Below are 14,170 nucleotides of genomic sequence, written 5' to 3'. Positions count from 1 at the left end.
GAGAATTGTAGTTATAAAAGATTTTAGTTGTATCTTTGCAACTTCCTGTAAAGGGCACGAATCTCCAGTTGCACAAACAAAGTAAGCACACAAGTCCAGTTAAACCCCAACAAGAAGAAACTACTAGACGAGAGATTCCTAACCGTGAGCTACCGTCATTGCTCTTCTTCATGCCCTTGTGTCTACACAATGCAATCAGAGCGAGTAGCTTTTTACATAAATGCACCTCTGCATTTTCAAGAATTAAGATATTATACCATTGATGAAGATAATCACCTGGGTTTTTGCCGTGTTTCTAGTTTTGCCGTCTTTATTCCGAACCGGGGCATCTTCGATTCTTGATTTCCGGCAAGCGTATGTATCCTACTTCTGCATTTTATGCCATTGAATGTGGTTATGATTCGCGCGTGCGTGTAGATTTATAGTTTTTGTCATGCAAAAGAAATCACTTTATTGTGCAGAAATAAAAATAATTTTATTAGAAAAAGTATAATTTGAAGGGAAAAAAACTCAGTAATTTTCTTACATAATACAGCATGCATGCATATTATGTTGGTTGAGTGGAATGCTAGTAGGTGTTGGGAGAGTCTAATTTAGTTCATCTTTCTCTATTTGCAAGTAGTCTAGTACTGAGAATATTTCTATCATTTCACTTTATGTTGAACATTGATGTACTTGTATCTTTCTGGTAAATTGTTTGGAGGTATCATTTTGTAAACTCTTGAAAAAATCTAACAGTGATTTGGATCGTCAATCAACAGCCAACACTTTATAAACTTTTTTGGCTGCAATTTAGGCCTTTAATAATAATAATCATCATCGTCTATTATGTATTTATGTTTATATCGCATCTGGGAAGGTATTCAGAACTGTCTGTCTTTTGTATGTTGCTTATATTTGTAGCCAAGGCAAACTATTTACCCAATAAAGATACAAACATATTTGATTGTCTCGATGGCAATACTATAACAAGTCACAGCAGAAAATGATCCGTATTACATTTCTGTTATGTACGAAGTCTTGATATTGAATAAAAATAGTTCTAACATCTTGATGTTCCGCGCAACTACCTAAACATGGGAGTACAACACTTAAAGTATTATTGTATTCCTGCTACCTGTCTTGCAGGTTTCCTATTGTAGAACCAGATTCTGGTCATACAAAACTTCGTCTTGCAAGGGCAGGACTGGAAGCAATCGAGAGGATAACGACTCCTGTTGCAGCTGTTGCTGTAAGCTTGTAGATACTAGTCATCAGTGTTATTTAGTTGTTTTCTGAGCCAAGACTCAGGATTTCACATTTTTTCCCTTACTGCATTTCTTGAGCAATTGAGCTGTTTTAGAGCTAGTTATATTAAATCACTGTAGAACCTTAAGTACAAGTTCAGTTTATTTTACTTTAAGTAGTCCTTATAGCCAAAAGAAAATACTTAGCATCATCTTCTTCTTACCAGTGCTATCCATCTTTCTCTAAGGTCCTCATCTTCTTCTTACCAGTGCTATCCTTCTTTCTCTAAGGTCCTGATAGCGAGTCCTTTTTTCGTGTTTCCAATCAGGAATGCTTAACTATGACTAAATTTTACATGTTTGGCGCTAAAAATTGAAATTTCACTCTGTAGTTACATACATTAAGGGTAAACAGAACTAAAGTATATCATCTTTGTGCATGGAGTGCACAAAATGTACAAACACAGGCAATACAATCAATACACAAGTGCTTAAACCAATAATTAGCATATCTGTTATTTATTATGCTTTATTATAACAAAGAGCAGCTAGCATTTAAGCGTCACAGTCAGAGGGAGGGAGAACGAAGTATTATTTATTAATTTTCTTGTAAGGGGTGTTCTTCACATCGTAGTTTATTTGCAACAGGTTATTGGCCCATATCGTTCTGGAAAATCATTTTTGCTTAATCAGCTTCTCTCTCTTTCTTGTGATGAAGGTGTGACATTCTTTCTATTTTCTCAAACTTACTTATTATTAACTTTATACTGTTAACTTTTGATGTATCTGTTTCGTAGGCAGTAATGCACAATGTCTTAAAATTTGGTTTCTGATTTGAAGGTTTTGGTGTTGGGCACATGCGTGACACAAAAACTAAAGGTAGATCCAGAATTATTACAACACGATATATCTACACAATCTTTCTTTGCATAATCAATGACGTGTTCTAGTTGTTTCCACAGGGATATGGGTATGGGGGATCCCTATTGAGCTAGTTATTAATGGAGTGAAAACTTCTGTATTTTACCTAGACACGGAAGGTTTTGAGAGTATTGGGAAATCTAATGTATATGACGACAGGTGATCTTCAAGTGACAAAGTAGTCCTTGATGTGCCTTTTAAAGGGATTTAATGTTGGGTCTTACTTTCTTTTGGTTTGGCATTGCAGGATATTTGCTCTGTCAACAGTTCTGAGTTCTGTGCTTGTCTATAATCTGCCCGAGATGGTTTGTTACTCTTCCCATTACATACTTCCATCCAACTCCCTATAACCCCTCTACTAATTTTACACTACAAATAATCGGCTGGGTTATGAAGGGTTATAAAATAAGATTATTTTCTGGACAACCTGGGATATACTCCCTCCGTCCCGTTGGATTGTTAACATCACTTTTTGGCACGCTTTTTAAGACCTCTATAAAATATAGTTGCATGAGGTTTTTTTTTATAAAAAAAATTCTGAATAAAAGTTTGATGTTTAAACTTTTATTCAGAAAAAAAATAAATTAAAAAAACATTATAGAACTATACTTTATAAGAGCCTCAAAATGCGTGCAAACAGTGAACGTTAACAACCCGGTGGGACGGAGGGAGTATTATTCTACGGAAACTAAGTGGTGATATTGCTCATGTGATTCGATATTAATGGTGGAAATTAAAAAAGTCGAGATCCATAATCATGCAGGTGGCATAGATTTTTAAAGACACTAACTACTAACTAGTATGTTTCAGATGACAATTTTTAGCGTTAAGACTACACTAATAACAAGTAACAGCATACGATAACTATCATGTTCAGATATGCCCAGAGACGGAGGGAAGGGGGGGTATGGGGTGGCCTTGGCCCCCCCAAAACCTTCCCCAAGCCCTTATATATAATCAATTTATATGATTCAAATTCATAATTTGTGGTATTTAGCCCCCCCAAAACTCATAATTTTGTAATATTTTGTCCTTAAAATTTTTTTAGTAAAATTTCGCCCCCCCGGAAATTTTTTCTGGTTCCGTCCCTGGATATGCCTACACATATTAAGTCTGTCACGAGATGTCTTTGGAAAAGGTGTTGAAGGGATAGGAAAGAACAGTCGAGCTTAAAATTGAAGTACCTAACAGAAAATTTTTACCAATATTTTTTGTGCTGAAGAATAATGAATGAGTCAAAGTGTGTTGTAATGTTGTTAACAACCAAGGCAACTGGACAGAATGTATATAAACAATTTAACTTCCTTTTTTGTACCTTAGCTTAAGATGGCAGTCTCTTCAAGTGATTTCAACATTGAACATGTCACCTCTTCATTTAATTGGAATAAGAAAGGAACAAATCCCTTCTTTATTATCTCAAATACCCGATGATGAAATTTTTAATGACAAAAAATCCTATGGAGCTCATTAGCAAGCGATGCATTATCCCACAAATACACATATCCTAGAGTAGGTGGTAGTTGAGGGATGCCCAATGAAGCACAGGTGTTCTTACCTGTAGCTGTTCTAGAATGCTGATCACCTTACGCATTATTGCACTTGGAAACATTTCAAAGATATTCACTTGTTTCTTTGTTAATTCTTTAGATTCGTGAAGCAGATATATCTCGGTTGTCATTTGCGGTAGAGCTTGCCGAAGAGTTCTATGGAAGGTCTTGCATAACAAACTCGTTTTTGCTCATATATGCATTGTAGTTATATATTTCGTTTACAGACCCATGTTCTTTTTGCCTGACAATGACTTGTTTAATGTTTTTGCATATATATGATTGTGACAAGCAGAGTAAAGGTAATTCCCGATTCATTCTATCAGTTTTCACCAAATAGAGATATATTATCCTGTTTCATGAGATTTGTTGGATTATATTTCTCGCAGGGGCAAGATATTGCCTTTGAACCAGCTAACCTCCTGTGGCTTATACAACGCGACTTTCTACGTAAGATTAAAGTAATTGCATAAAATTGTTACCAGTAAGCATTCACAGTAGCATCCAGGTTTTAGGGTTGTTGATTTTGTGATTCTTGGTTCTTGTCAGGATCCAAGGGGACCCTGAATTATTTGTTGTAAAAATTGTTTGTCAAAGAGCGGTTGCTGTAGCGCTGTCAACCTCGTTCCAATATCGTGTAGTGAAAAATATAAACAAACATTATAAAACAAAGATACTTCACTGTTTGAGCCCAACAATATTATGCATTAATTTCTGAGCAAAATTTTGCATATTAATATTTTACTTGTGACTTGTCATTTTTAAAATGTCAGTCCTTTGTTAATCTGACCATAGTCTACATCTATTTATTTTTTATGATTAAAATTTTAAGAGAACCAACATGTTACAGCTTGTGCCTCCAGTACTGTCTGTAAGTTATATCATCCTTTTAATGCACCTTCCATCAACTTTTTAGTGCACCCATGATCAAATTTTGCAACATATGAAGTTTGATCTATTTGCTGGCATTATACAGAAGGAAAATCTGTGAATGAAATGGTAGAAGAAGCTCTTAAACATGTCCCTAATTCAGATGGTTAGCTTTTCCCACCTATTGTATGTTAGTGTGAGGTATGCCTAGTATCAGTATTACAGAACAACAATTGTGCTTATGGGTGCTTGTCTTTACTGCAGGTGATAAAAATATTGATAAGGTATAATTCTCTCTGGAAACGTAAAATATCATGATATTTCCTGATAAACCACTTATTTTGGCATTAGGTTAACCAAATCCGTGATTCTTTAGCTATCATGGGGGGCAACAGTACAGCGTTCAGCTTACCTCAGGTTTGGGTTTGCCTTCTTCCTATGTTATTCTTTTTCTTTTTATTGTGTACTGAGGTATCGTACTATCAGGGCTGAGTATAATAATGTTTCAACATTCTATGGAGAGAGATTTATTTGGTGCTAACTGCTATGATATGTACTGAACATAATTCCCTTATATTCCAGATGTATGCTTTGGAATCGAGATCTGTCTTGCCGTGTTACTGTAACATTTTTTCTTAATAATAAAAATAAATGGAGAAGGGTTAAAGCATCTTCCTTTTATCACACAAACAAATACTATGTGAATATATAGTACTAAGAGCTCTTATATTGTTTTACCATGAACGGAATATCTAATAGTTCCATCATCAGAAATTGTTTTATTCCTAAAACCATGCTTTAATCAATCTTAATTAACTTAATGGAATATGTTATATGGAAGCGATTTTTGCAGTACCAAGTTTTCTGATGAAAACTTTCTAAATCATTTCAGTTAAAAAAAATTGTGAGCTTCACTTACATTTGATAGACTAATAGTCTAATAATACATGCAATGACGAGACTAAATTTTCTTAAATGTAATCTTGCAGTATGCAGTGGCAAAGTTATGTTGATTTTCATAAATGCATTACTTCAGTTTCTAGTTACTCGTTATTGATCTAATAGCATTAATCTAAACTTCTGCCAGCCTCACCTCCAGCGAACAAAATTATGTGAGATGAATGATCATGAGCTTGACCCAGATTATATTATGAAGCGAGAACAATTGAAGGAACTTGTTGCATCTATTATACGTCCAAAGATTGTGCAGGCCAAACCTTTAAACGGAAAGGACTTTGTCCTTTTCCTGGAACAGGTGGATTGTTTGATGTTTTTTTCATCTGGCCATTAACAATATTTATAATGATACAGCCTCTTAATGTAGTACAGAGTATTTTAACTTTGTTAGTTTTGTGATGGAATTAAACTTACTGGTGGTGACTTGAGCAGGAGACCAGATAACTTGGGTTTCTATATTTGCAGCCAGATAATTCTTGATGGTGATAGTGTATGTCTGTGAATATACCAGGGCAATGAGATTATCAGATTGCTAATTACTGAACAAATTTGTTTAATGTTGGTTATTTTATTTTTTATGGGCTAAAAGTTGTTGGTTTACTGGTGCATCTCATGCTTTGATTTTTGTACTTATAATTCAAGTTAGTTGATATGAGGCTATAAATACACTATTTTCTGCAGTTATTTGAGATAGTAGATTTTTTTATTTTTTTTTGACAGAAATTTGAGATAGTAGATGATTAGTATTTGTTAGGGATATATTATATGATCATGGGAAGTACCAGAGATACTAATAGAAGATTTTGTTCCCTACTATCCTTTCAAATTATCATTATTACTTTCAGTTTAAATATTTTGTGCTGTACATTTTTACTTGATTGTTAAAGATATTTTCTAGATTCTTGAAGCTTTAAATGAAGGAGAGATCCCTTCAGCTGGTTCTCTAGTAGAGGTTTTTAACAAGGACATCCTGGAGCGAAGCCTGAAATTGTACAACAATGGGATGGTTAAAATAATTTTACCTCTCTCTGAGGAAGCTTTTGACATAGCTCATGAAGGTTTAAGAGAAGTAGCAATAAAGGCTTTTGAGGAGCAACATTTTGGTCGTCGTCATGCTAATAAATCAATTGAAAAACTTCACTACGAAATTGATAAGGTATTCGCTGCCTAAACCTAGTTACAGTAATGAAACCATTGTTGCTTATAAATATCTCTATGCAGGTGCATAGGAATTTCATCTTGGCAAATGAATACAAATCTTCGAAATTGTGTGAGGGACTATACATCAGATGTGAGGAATATATGGACAAACTTCAAGTCCTCAGACTTCCGTCAATGGCAAAGTTCAATGCAGGGTTCCACCAATGCAACCAGAGTTTTGAAAAGGAATGTGTTGGTCCATCTAAAACAATCTATGAAAAACGGATGATAAAGGTTGTATACTGACCTATTTTCATCCATTTTATTCGTCTGTCAATATAATCCGTGTGTGTGATCCAAGGTCTACATACTTATTTTGTTTGTGCATTCACACATTTCTGTAGATGATGGGAAAATCAAAGTCTCTATTTATCAAAGAATATAATCACCGTCTCTTTAACTGGCTGGTGGCCTTCTCTCTTGTCATGGTTGTGGTGGGGCGGTTTATCATAAAGTTTGTTTTGGTTGAGATTGGAGCATGGATACTCTTTATCTTCTTAGAGACCTACACCAGGATGTTTTGGTCGGCAGAGTCCCTTTACTACAACCCGGTTTGGCAATTTGTTGTGGCGACTTGGGAGACCATTGTTTATGGTCCTATCCTTGATTTGGACAGGTACTAATTTCATTGTTTTCCTGCATTCTTATATCATTAGTCGAAGCAAATCGATAGCCTTACTTGGTGTTCATACGTGTGGTTCTATATTTTTTTTTAATAAAAATATTCGCAGCTTAGCAAAAACTAGGGAAAGCTTTCTGTATGAATTTTATTACCATCTGTATTGCCCGTTAATCATATAGGACTGTATGAGTTAATTTTGCACATCATATGTAGTGGTTAATTAGCAGAAAGAAGAGTATCCGGATATTAGGTGTTGGTCCTCACTATCACAAATTTCAAAAAAAAAGGTCCCAAATACAATTGTTGAAGAAGATGTCTATGATATATCCCTTTGCAATCCAAAATACTACTAGATTGTGCGGTGTTTATCCTCTTTCCTTTTCTTTTTTTTTTTGTCATATCCTCTTTCCTTTCTTAACACTACACGATCTCACGTTTTAAGACCCTAAACACTATTTCATGTATTGTTTTACTCCTAAAAAGTCGATCCGTGTTATGTTTTGGGGTGATTTTTAAGCCTAAACACAATACGATCTAGCTTTTTCTACCAAAAATCAAAACACTGGATTACCCGGTGTTAATAAATGATATGGACATTACTTGTGGAAATCGTGACACATGGGACATTTTCTCTTATCATACGTCTTACATGAGATTTTGGACTTGTGTATTCCTATTAGAGTACTTGCAATGTAACCTAGACTGGGAATGTTGGTTGAGTGTTTTACTGTGTTATTTTTTGTTCAAACAGATGGGCTATGCATGTCTGCATCATAGTATTGCTACTGGTGCTTTACTGGAGATGTTATGGAAGGTGGAAACACAGTTCACACTGGTCGCTACCTATGTATACCAATCTTAAAGCTCTACGGAGATCAGAATAGATGGATCGTCTTATGAACTCTGATGAGCACTAAGCTGTAACATCTAGCATCTAAATTGAGCATTTCTCTTGCACGCATAACATGCTGCCAACCCGCCATGCTGGCTTAGCAAGAAGTTGAGTATAATACCCAGGTTCAGATCAGCAAAGAACTGGTGATACACAATTCTATCAAATTCCTGCAATTCAAGTAGAAGATTTAGGGATATGTATCAGTGTGTTCAAAATCCACCATATATTCGGTAATAATGTAATATACTTCCTAATGGGGTCTGAAATGAAAGACCAAGCTTAAGAGGTCTGGATTATCCGCATCGAGAAATATATTCGGATTCCAAACAACCTAGAGAAAACACTGCCCTTCTCATGGACTGATGATGAATGTTGTCAAAAACATTTCAGAGTCAACCCACATAATTAATCAACATCCAAAATTTCAGCTTGCAATCTTTATTTGATCGGATTTCAGATGTAAAATAGTTTTACAAATTTTATGAGAGTTCATCCAGATTCTACAGCTTATCAAATCAATGCAGATTTCAGGGACTTGGTAAAGACTTCCAACTCTTTTAGTACTTCAGAAGGTTCTGCCTCCGCCAGCAATTTTACTATTGCGCTGCCAACAATAACACCATCCGCTCCCCACCCTGCTACCTGCATACAATTTATTTATAAAGAATTAAAAATTATCTCTGAATTTTGGCAATTTCAAGAGCCTTGTTATACAGAACTGGAGACCAACCTGCTTCACATGCTCTGGTTTTGATATGCCAAAACCAACTGCCACCGGCTTATTTGTTGCCTGTCAAAGGATAATATGGTATCTCAATCATGTCACTAATATATAGCAGTTTATCTCGCTTAATCAAGTGACTTCAAAATTTAGGATAATGGCTATATCACATTGTTCATATCTTGATGCTGAAGGAAACTTGAACAACAAATGAACCAACTGTTAATTAAGTAGGCATATCAAACATTTTTTATAATTCTGAAAAAAGATTTTTGTTATAAAAATGGATGGATCTCATCAAAGCATCACTTTGAAAGACAAACCTCTTTAATTTCCTGTAGCAGACTCTGAACCTTTGCACTTACAGATCCCCGAGCACCAGTGACTCCAATTGAGCTCACCTATGATACAAAATTACATTAATAACTACAATCAGCAACCACCAAAATAGAAAACAGAAACAAAAGACTTTTCAGAGTGGCAAGTTTAAAACGTAGGTTTTTCATTATTTTGGAAAAAAATGATGTTTATTACTCTATTGCCTGGCCTTCTGCTTCCGGAATTAATAGGCTAATTACTTCCTTCAATACCTTTTTTTCAAAAGTATTCTCATTGGTATAACTTTGACGAAGTGACCGTAAGCAACAAAGATGGAATGAATATATTTCATGGCACATAAGTAGGGATTAGTGAGCTCAGTAGCATGATATAGTTTGAGTGATACAAGATTTTTCTACAGATATTTGTTATTGAGTTTATCCTTTTATTCTAAGTCTTTTGCATAGATCATTTTTTTTTTTTTACAATGATGTTAATATTTGTTTGCAGGAAAAAAGTAATTAATTGGAAGGATTATAGCTTCAAAATGTCATTCAAAGTTGGTTTTGCATTATAAAATGGGTTTTTCGGGCTGCACCTGCAAGCTACATTGGGCCATAACTCGAGTTCTAGAAGTCCAATTTAGGCCATTCAATAGTCTAGGAAAACTTAAGAAATTAGCTTTTAACCAAGAATGGGCTCAACATAATAGGAATTATATGTCCAGATACAGAGGAGTAACAGCTAGCTTGAATTCTTTCTAGAATCCTATTTGATTTAGGAAGCTTTCTGGTATTCTCCAAAAACCTTTAAATACTTGTATACAATAAGGGGACCTAAAGTCTTTTGGTGATTTTGGCTTCAGATGATTCATCGGCATTACTTAGTGATAATGTTACTTTAGAAAACGAATCTGTGAGAAGTAAAACATAATTATTAAAAAAAACAAAAAACTTACAATTAAGAACACTAAAACCCCCCCGGAAAGGTCTCATATGGCACATCTATACTGAATGTAAACTTACCAGATATACAAATCCTTCTGAAACTTCCACAATCTTTTCCATTCTATCTTTAGGGGTTGTTGGTGTTGTGAGGAGTACCTTTATAACAAGAAAAGACAATACATGAGAGAGGGCAGTATATCAACAAATCTACAAATCTGCATATTATATAGACTGTAGAGGTCTCATATCATAGTACCTAGGAGTTCATGTAAATTGGATCTTGTCTACGGAGACGCGGAGACTCGATAATGGCATTACAAATCTTTTTTTTTTTTTATTTTCTTAAATAAATTGAAATATTTAAAGATCAAGCTGTGTAACCTACAAACTTAGGCAGACTGCAGCCACCGTGTAGTTAAGTTGATTCAGGAGAGACAGCTCAACAAGTAGATGATGCTAGTGAGTGACCAGTCGTAAACATTAATATGGTTAAACTATGCTTACAATCAAGCATGACAAAGAATAGAAGCCAACATCTAAAACACCTAAAAGAAGAAACCAATTTTCCTTTTTACGTTGTGCATTAACAATATTTGGATTAAAATGGGTGCCAGAGCTAATGAGTATAAAAGTAAACAAAAGCATGAAATGCAAATAAATAAAAAATAAAATTCTACGAGTGCAGTAGTGCTAGTGAGTGTTTTACCAGTTTTCACATGTAGATGTCTCATTAACGTAAAATTGTACTGTGTTAATTTAGAATAAAACACTATATAGATTAGTAATGGTTAAAGGAAGTATCCAATCCTCTATTATAGGTGGATAAATATCATCATATGTGTACTTAAGACACAGTGCCAGAGCACGTAAGTAGAACAACATACAATACCACCTAAGATGAAAGTTGATTCTCCTGAAACTAAATTGCTAGAAGATGCGGGACACACTAACAATTATTAAAACAACTTTAACTAATTGAAAATACTCTCTTTACACAGCAACACATCATCCAGATAAACTTTAGGGCTAGAAACCTACCAATTCAATATGATGTTTCAGAGCTTCAGATCTCAAGATCTCAGTTTCTTCCAGTGGGACATCTGGAACCACAAGCCCTGGAAACAATGTTTCATTATATTAAAAAAGAGAAGGTAAGTCATATTTTAACAAAACCTGGGTACCTAGACAATTATTAGACATTGCCTTCATATTTTTTATAAACATGAAGGTTATGATCCAAAACACCAAGTAAAGAACCTTTTCTTTGCAAAGTTGACCCACCTCACCTCACCCCAGCATAGTTTGTCTTTCAAAAAACATACAAGCCCACTAAAGTTGCAAAATCAAGAAAAGGAGCAGGGAATATGAATTTATTACCATGTACTCCGGCATCTTTCACAGTAGTCATGAACTTCTCAACACCCCGTTTCAGTATAGGGTTATAATATGTAAATAGTGCGATTGGACAAGATAGTTGAGGCACTACCTGTTGATATACTTAATCAATATAATGTTACATTCCATCATTGATAATTACAAAAAAAAAGAGGATTTTATTGGATGCATTAAAAAAATATACGGATTGCCAATATTGTGTTGATTGTTTAACCAATATATCCTTTTTGACTGCTTGACTTACAAACACAACATCATCATCTATATTGTATAATGTTAAACAGGTCTACAGGAATATGAAGGTTATGGGGAAAACAAAAGTATGAAAAGGAATATAAGCAGTGTCCCTACCTCTCTCAACATTGAGATGATTGCATCAAAGTTGGTACCTTTTGCAAGTGACCGTGTGGCAGCCGCCTAAGAACAAAAAAAACATTAAAGTGTCGGGTAAAGATATTTGAGACAGTGTAGATATGAAGCATTATGAATTATATTTACAAACCTGGATAACTGGACCATCTGCCAACGGGTCAGAATAGGGCACACCCAATTCTATAATGTCACACCCACAGGAATCCAACACCTTAAGTACCTCTGCTGTGGTTGCTAGGTCTGGATCGCCAGCAGTGATGAATGGGATTAGTGCTACCTTTGCATCAGAGATATACACATCAGATCAACACTTGACAGCAAATTGTCTTAACCAAGTTATAAGATAACAGCTTGACGAAACATAAATTTAGATAAAACATTCCGCAACAAAATAAACTCGACACGCTAAACAGTCTACCAAACTGGGAAATATATTCCCTTCGTTGTCCAATCCCAAAATCAAGTATACAGTTTCTAAAGTCCGAGTGCAAAACCATATTGAGGGTTATGCAGATTTTAGTAAAAAAAACTGAAATCAATCTGCAGAGTGCAGGGTCTCTAGTACTGCTTTCTGAGCTCAAGTTACAGTCTTCATTTATCTACCTCAAAAGGATGTATATTGTAATTCAACATAGTGTAAGTGATGCTAAGTCTAATAACTACAGTCTGTTGGTCTGTTACTGTATAACAGCCTTGCATATTCCCGTTTCTTTACTATTTTTTTCCAAGACCATTACAAAAAGAAACATATCATTAGAAATTCCTTTGAAAGACACTTATGTAATTATACAACATATCATTAGAAATTCCTTTGATAGACACTTATGTTGTGTTTGGTTGGGGAGAATGGAATGGAATGAGTAAAATTACTTGGAACTAATAGAGATAGGAGGGAAGTTTTGAAATAAATTTAAGTGAGTGCAAAATTGCTATGATGAGATTTGAGAAGAAATTGAGGGTAGGAGAGAATGGAGCATTCCATCTCAAATTGAAGGTATGATCTCTAGCATATAATGTAAGGAATGAAATGGGAGAAGGAATGAAATTTGTTAACAATTTCTCATAATATAGTTCATTTTTCATTCCATTCTTTCCGGAATCATTCACCCCAACCAAACACAACATTATGTAATTATACAACATATCATTAGAAATTCCTTTATAAACAGTCTAAAGCATTTTCCACCATAAACAAAAAAAATTAAAACGAAAACGAAAAACAAAGAGAGAAAAGATTAGAGCCATCTCTTCACTACAATCATGACTCTGCAGAAGACCTACATCCATCCTAATAATTTCCCATATACCCCTCTTGGGGATGAATTTCTTCATTAAGCTGTTTTCCGAGGCTTTTCGACATTTTAGATAAAATGCAATCAGAAAAACATACAAACAAGGCGGCCGAACAGTGGACTTATATTGGACTAAACAAGAGCTGACTATAAAATTAGGCATAACAAAACCCTAAACAATTAAATTATCTAAAACACGAATAATCAATACACAAACATAAACGTAATTATACGCTTACTTTTCCTTGTTGCTTTAATCTGGCGAAAGTTTCGGAGAGTCCAACAGTGCTGCTTCCGACTGAAGTGCTAAGAGCGGCCATGGGAGGCTTGTAAGATTTGGAGATGATAGATACAACAGAATGAGAATGGTTGTAAGTATAATTGGGGCAAAACAAGCTGGATTGATTGTGACGAAACAAATTGGATTGATTGTGGTTTAGGCTGAGAAATGGACTTGTATTTGCTTTCAGAGCAAAGGCCATTTTATCCCTCTGTTTTGGTCTTTTACCAACTCTTGTCTCTTTCAATTCACTTGGAATTCAACTGTGAGAATTGAACTTATAATCCTGGAGCCTGGAGGCTGAGCTGTTGGAGTTTATAACGGTTAATTCGGTAAATTTGATTCGGATTATAAAGATTTTTGGAGATAATAGTTTGTAACTTATAAATCCAGTATTATTGAAAACGTTAAAATTCGATAACATTTTCATAAAAGCATATAAGATTATGGTATTCAATTAACTTTTTTATATATTGAAACACTAATGATTCAAAAATTGATTTTCTTTTTTGCTATAGTGGTACTCAAGGGAGATGATCCCACATAAACAATTATTGTGAAAAATTTATAAATTGTAAAATATCATGAAAAGTAAAAATTCCCTATG

General features: G+C 34.7%; 1 protein-coding gene and 1 pseudogene across 1 annotated transcript; one reads left to right on the top strand and one right to left on the bottom strand.

Moving 5' to 3' along the window:
- The first annotated feature begins 48 nt into the window (after positions 1 to 48).
- Positions 49 to 8,540, top strand: LOC108222226 (uncharacterized; annotated as a pseudogene).
- A 103-nt stretch (positions 8,541 to 8,643) lies between these two features.
- Positions 8,644 to 13,851, bottom strand: LOC108204171 (tryptophan synthase alpha chain). Its single transcript, XM_017373488.2, has 9 exons — positions 13,523 to 13,851; positions 12,122 to 12,268; positions 11,971 to 12,036; positions 11,602 to 11,710; positions 11,263 to 11,339; positions 10,303 to 10,380; positions 9,283 to 9,360; positions 8,969 to 9,028; positions 8,644 to 8,880 (listed from the first exon to the last, which is right to left on the bottom strand). Exons 1-9 carry the CDS (start codon positions 13,763 to 13,765, stop codon positions 8,749 to 8,751), a joined length of 990 nt encoding a protein of 329 aa, XP_017228977.1. The 5' UTR covers positions 13,766 to 13,851; the 3' UTR covers positions 8,644 to 8,748.
- Between the last annotated feature and the right edge of the window lie 319 nt (positions 13,852 to 14,170).

The sequence above is a fragment of the Daucus carota genome, chromosome 1 (assembly GCF_001625215.2).
Source record: "Daucus carota subsp. sativus chromosome 1, DH1 v3.0, whole genome shotgun sequence".
NCBI lineage: Eukaryota > Viridiplantae > Streptophyta > Magnoliopsida > Apiales > Apiaceae > Daucus > Daucus carota.
The sequence above is the reverse complement of the archived record's forward strand: the minus strand, read 5'-3'. Positions and strand labels throughout refer to the sequence as shown.

Coding starts and splice junctions, on each gene's coding strand:
- LOC108204171 (XM_017373488.2), bottom strand. CDS start 13,765: ATGGCCTTTGCTCTGAAAGCAAATACAAGTCCATTTCTCAGCCTAAAC. Junction 12,269..13,522: donor GATTAAAGCAACAAGGAAAA/GTAAGCGTATAA, acceptor TCTGATGCAAAG/GTAGCACTAATCCCATTCAT. Junction 8,881..8,968: donor AACCAGAGCATGTGAAGCAG/GTTGGTCTCCAG, acceptor AATTGTATGCAG/GTAGCAGGGTGGGGAGCGGA.